The sequence below is a fragment of the Octopus bimaculoides genome, chromosome 14, assembly GCF_001194135.2.
Source record: "Octopus bimaculoides isolate UCB-OBI-ISO-001 chromosome 14, ASM119413v2, whole genome shotgun sequence".
In the NCBI taxonomy this organism is placed as follows: domain Eukaryota; kingdom Metazoa; phylum Mollusca; class Cephalopoda; order Octopoda; family Octopodidae; genus Octopus; species Octopus bimaculoides.
This window is the reverse complement of record NC_068994.1, coordinates 17,818,394-17,822,517: the sequence shown is the minus strand read 5'-3', so window position 1 is coordinate 17,822,517 and position 4,124 is coordinate 17,818,394. Positions and strand designations below refer to the sequence as shown.

General features: G+C 36.0%; 1 protein-coding gene across 2 annotated transcripts in view; it reads left to right on the top strand.

Annotated features, from left to right (window-relative positions):
- The window catches only part of LOC106880656 (fumarate hydratase, mitochondrial), a 62,758-nt gene that overhangs the window by 27,349 nt on the left and 31,285 nt on the right, over positions 1 to 4,124 (top strand). Inside the window, exon 1 of one of the 2 annotated variants that reach the window (XM_014930700.2) lies at positions 2,803 to 3,148. The exons of the other annotated variant lie outside the window; for it this stretch is intronic. Within the exon in view, the coding sequence (XP_014786186.1) occupies positions 2,918 to 3,148 (231 nt within the window). The 5' untranslated portion in view covers positions 2,803 to 2,917. Of the gene's footprint in view, positions 1 to 2,802; positions 3,149 to 4,124 lie in introns of those variants that run through there. 2 annotated transcript variants of the gene reach the window in all.

Genomic DNA, 4,124 nt, shown 5'->3' with positions numbered 1-4,124 from the left:
CGTGTTGACGATTCTGCCTGCTCGCCGCCTTATCCACGACACGTAATGGTATTAACTCAAGAAACCAACATATATAAACATTCGCCGTTAAATATGTGGTTGTGTATGTATGTGTACACACACATATCTTTTATCTTTTACATATTTCAGTCATTGGACTGCGGCCATGCTGGGGCACTGCCTTGAAGGGTTTAGTCGAACACATCGACTCCAGTACCTTTTTTTAAAACCTGGTACTTATTCTGTTGGTTACTTCTTGTCGAACCGTTTAGTTACGGGGATGTCAACAAATCAACACTGGCTATAATAGAAGACACTTGCCCAAGATATCACGCAGTGGGACTGGCACTTCCTGTTTCGCCTACCGGCTCCTTCAACCACTAGTTGAACAAACCAATATGCATAACTTGAAGTCCCAGATCCTCACAATAAATTTAGCTCAACTCTCATTTAAGAATCACACCGTAAGTTCAGTTGTTGATCTTAAAAGCGTTTTTAAATAACTATTTTAACATATATGCGACACGCGCATACATACATGCATGCATACATACATACATACATACATATGCGCGCAGGCACGCACGCACGTAGGTGCTCAAAAGATTCAGAGGTTCGCTTTCATCATAGCTTTGGATCGAACCAAGCTTTGTAAATGACAGTGAATACAGGTAAAAACTGTGCAGGACCTACCAGATGGATTGCACATGCAATTTAAGAGTCCAGCTTTATCATACACTGTGTGAAGCTGGTTCTGCTTAAAGATTGCATTGAGTTACACGTGTCTGTTGAATAATACTCAGTCACTTTGAATCTAATTCAGTGAGCACTTAGTTAAGCGACGGAGATCCTTTTTACATGTCACACATACACCTTCTCGGACCTCAGTCTCTTAACCCGACGTAGCATCGTGGATGTGACAGCTAGTGATTGGAAAGATGTACCAGCACTTGGTTGGAACTCATTTTCAGCTGTGTATGTGTATAGCCGCAGAAATCCTTTAATGTTCGGTTTGGGATTGCCTTAAATGTGAGAATTCCAAAATCATAAGCGAGGTTAATTTGCCACTGCCTATTTAGGTATTTTTTTTTTCCATTTAAAAAAAAATGTCTTTATCTAGTCTGTTATTACACCTTATAAATATCGGTGACCTTACAAAACTTATTTTGCCGTATCACAAGACTCATTTATTATGTAGAAGAATGGAATATTACCGACAGCAATATGTTATTGGCACTTATACCATTAGCCATAGTGAAGATTTGAACTCAGAAAGTAAGGCCTCGAACAACCTCCTTATGTAATACATCTTTAGTCCTCATATCCTAATACGTATTATTTCATGGGCCGATTATTGATACCGATGTTTTTTGTCAAATTTAGAAGTTATGGGGATGACATTAAACTGTATCTAGTAATGGGATCCTGGTTCGGGAGTTGCAGGGTTTTGAGGCGTGTGGAGCCACTATTATTCACAGGTCTATTCCGACCCAGATTAGAAGCACCTGCCAGAGTCCTGGCTATGGGTTAAATATAACACGTAAACTACCAGGTGGTTGTTATCTATTTCGGCAAATGAACTTGTTGTGTCAATGGCGAATATTATCTACATTACTAAGTGGATGAACAGGCTACAAACTGTCAACAGTCAGGATCAACCATTTCAGTTAGCGAACTACAGCTTGCATGTATAGTCGTGTCATGAGGAAATAAGATGTTTCTGCTAGCGAAAGACCAGTGTGTCTGAAACCGAAGTTAGATAGGCAGACATTCATGCTTCATGGCTCGATCGAGACGTTTGGCATGGTAGAGTTAACATTGGTCCGGGCAAGTTGCCCGACCTGGGTGAATGAAACATACATTTGGACTGGGTCGCAAAGCTAACCTTTGTAAGAGAGAGAGGGAGAGAGTTGGTCATTTAATTTACTCTAGTATATTATTATTATTATATGTGCTTGTTTTCTTGATCCTTGTCTTAGCAGCATTTGAACTGAAGTACGGTACTTCACTGTTTCAACTACACTTACCACCCTCCAACATTAAGACTTGGAGGTGTGAGTAGCACCCGAAACGGACCAACTGAAGCGAACTTTACTTATGTCACGTCATCTGAGAATCCAAACCGGGTCTGCGACTGATTTTTAAAACTCGCTCTGCAACGACACTTGTCATATGTGATGTCTAACATTATCACAAGGCCAGAGATGGTAGAGAAGGATTGCTTAAAGTCGCTTCAATCGATTCTCAGTAAAGCTATTTATTTGCTACAGGGGAATTAAAGTCAGTCATGTCCTGAATGATTTGAATTCAGAACGTAAAGGGTCGAAACTAAATACTACAAGGTATTTTAGCCGAGCGCTCGGCCATGTCTACCCTTTTGACTCGTCCATGTGAAGATCAGAAATGCATATTAAGAATATCTTATTTGATGAAAACAATTTATTGTCTTAATTTTTTTTTCACCACTGAAGCTATTGCACGAATGTTTTGTTCGTCTTAATGTTTTCTCAAACAGATACAGTCCCGAGAGAGAGGTGCGGGTAATAAGCTAGCAAGACGGTCATGCTTTTCTCAAGGGCATTAGCGATGTAATTAAAGTGGAAAGCTGGACACGAACTTGTTTCTACTATGTAATCGTGATTAGTACTAAACAGTTTATTTTCCTTTGTTTTTCACTGTTCTGTACACGAAAAAAATATAAACTCCACACTTCTATTTCTGAATGTAAAGATTATTTTCTGCTATAAATCTATTTGAAATCTTTCTTTTAAGCGGCCAATCAGCTGAGAGATCGATATTGTGTTTAACGCATACACAGTAGAGACACAAACATAAACACATATATTTAATATACGTCTGCGTGTGTGTATGTTTGTATGTATCTACATATATATATATATTTGTTTATTTATTCAACATGGCTGACGATAAACGAAAAAGCTATCCGTTGATGTTTAAAAACAGTGTCCTTAAAATGCTTCGTGAAAACAATGGAAACGTAGCTAAAACTGCTAGGGAATGTGGTGTACATAGGAAAAATATTCGGCGCTGGAAATCTCAAGAAGCTTTGATTTCGGACACGGTTCAAAATCGTAAGATGAATGCCGGATTTCGACGAAGGATACGGGATCGAAATTTAGTTCTTCTGGTATATATTTTCTTTATTTCTTTTTAAACATTCATCTTTACTTCCAGACAAAAAAGAAAAAAAAATATATATATATATATATAGTAATAATGATTATTACTGTTAGTATAATGATAAATGACACGAGTAATTTATATTGGAGTATAATAATTTCTTTATAATGAACCGGTAAGGTAGATGCGTGTATTTATGAACCACGACGTTTTTCAAATTACGAACGTCAAAAGTAAACATTAATAGTCTCATGTGCTTATCTGATACATGTGTTTGTGTATGGTGTCCTCTTAGTTTACATGTACTTTCGTTTTTACAACACACCCACTCATTTTAAAAAAATTATATATATATATATATATATACTTTTATATATACTTGTATATGTATATATATATATATATATATATATAGGAGGGGCCTGCGAAGGTCATGGGGCACGACAACAACTTCCTCCAGACCAAACTACAAAAATAAACAAATAAAATTTTTTAAAAAAACTGATTAAAAAATATGACTAATTTAATTTCTCAGTTTTATTTAGTAACAAAACCGAATGTTTTATCGATTAGAATTACAGAATATTTATAGTGTAGCAATTAATACGAATTGTCTAAAATGTGTCCTTATCGGAAAATCGAAAAGTAAACACAGCTTATCAGACCTTTATCTGTTTTTTTTTTTTTTTTTTCATTGATTTCCACAACTACCCTCATTTCGTCTGCTTTTTGAGTCGACATCGGTTCAGTTAGTTAAACATGAACACTGGGTGATTAAATAATGGTGATAAACGTTTGTATTTGCGGGCAAACAATTTTGACCGGGTTTATAAACTTTTTTTCTGGATTTTTTTTCTTTTCATTTAGTTAAAATATTCAAATGGAAGTACGGATATCCTTATAATGAAGAAAGCTGCTTTGTATTTTAAATGTAATTTACGTGTGTGTGGATATATATATATATATGTATATATAACATATAC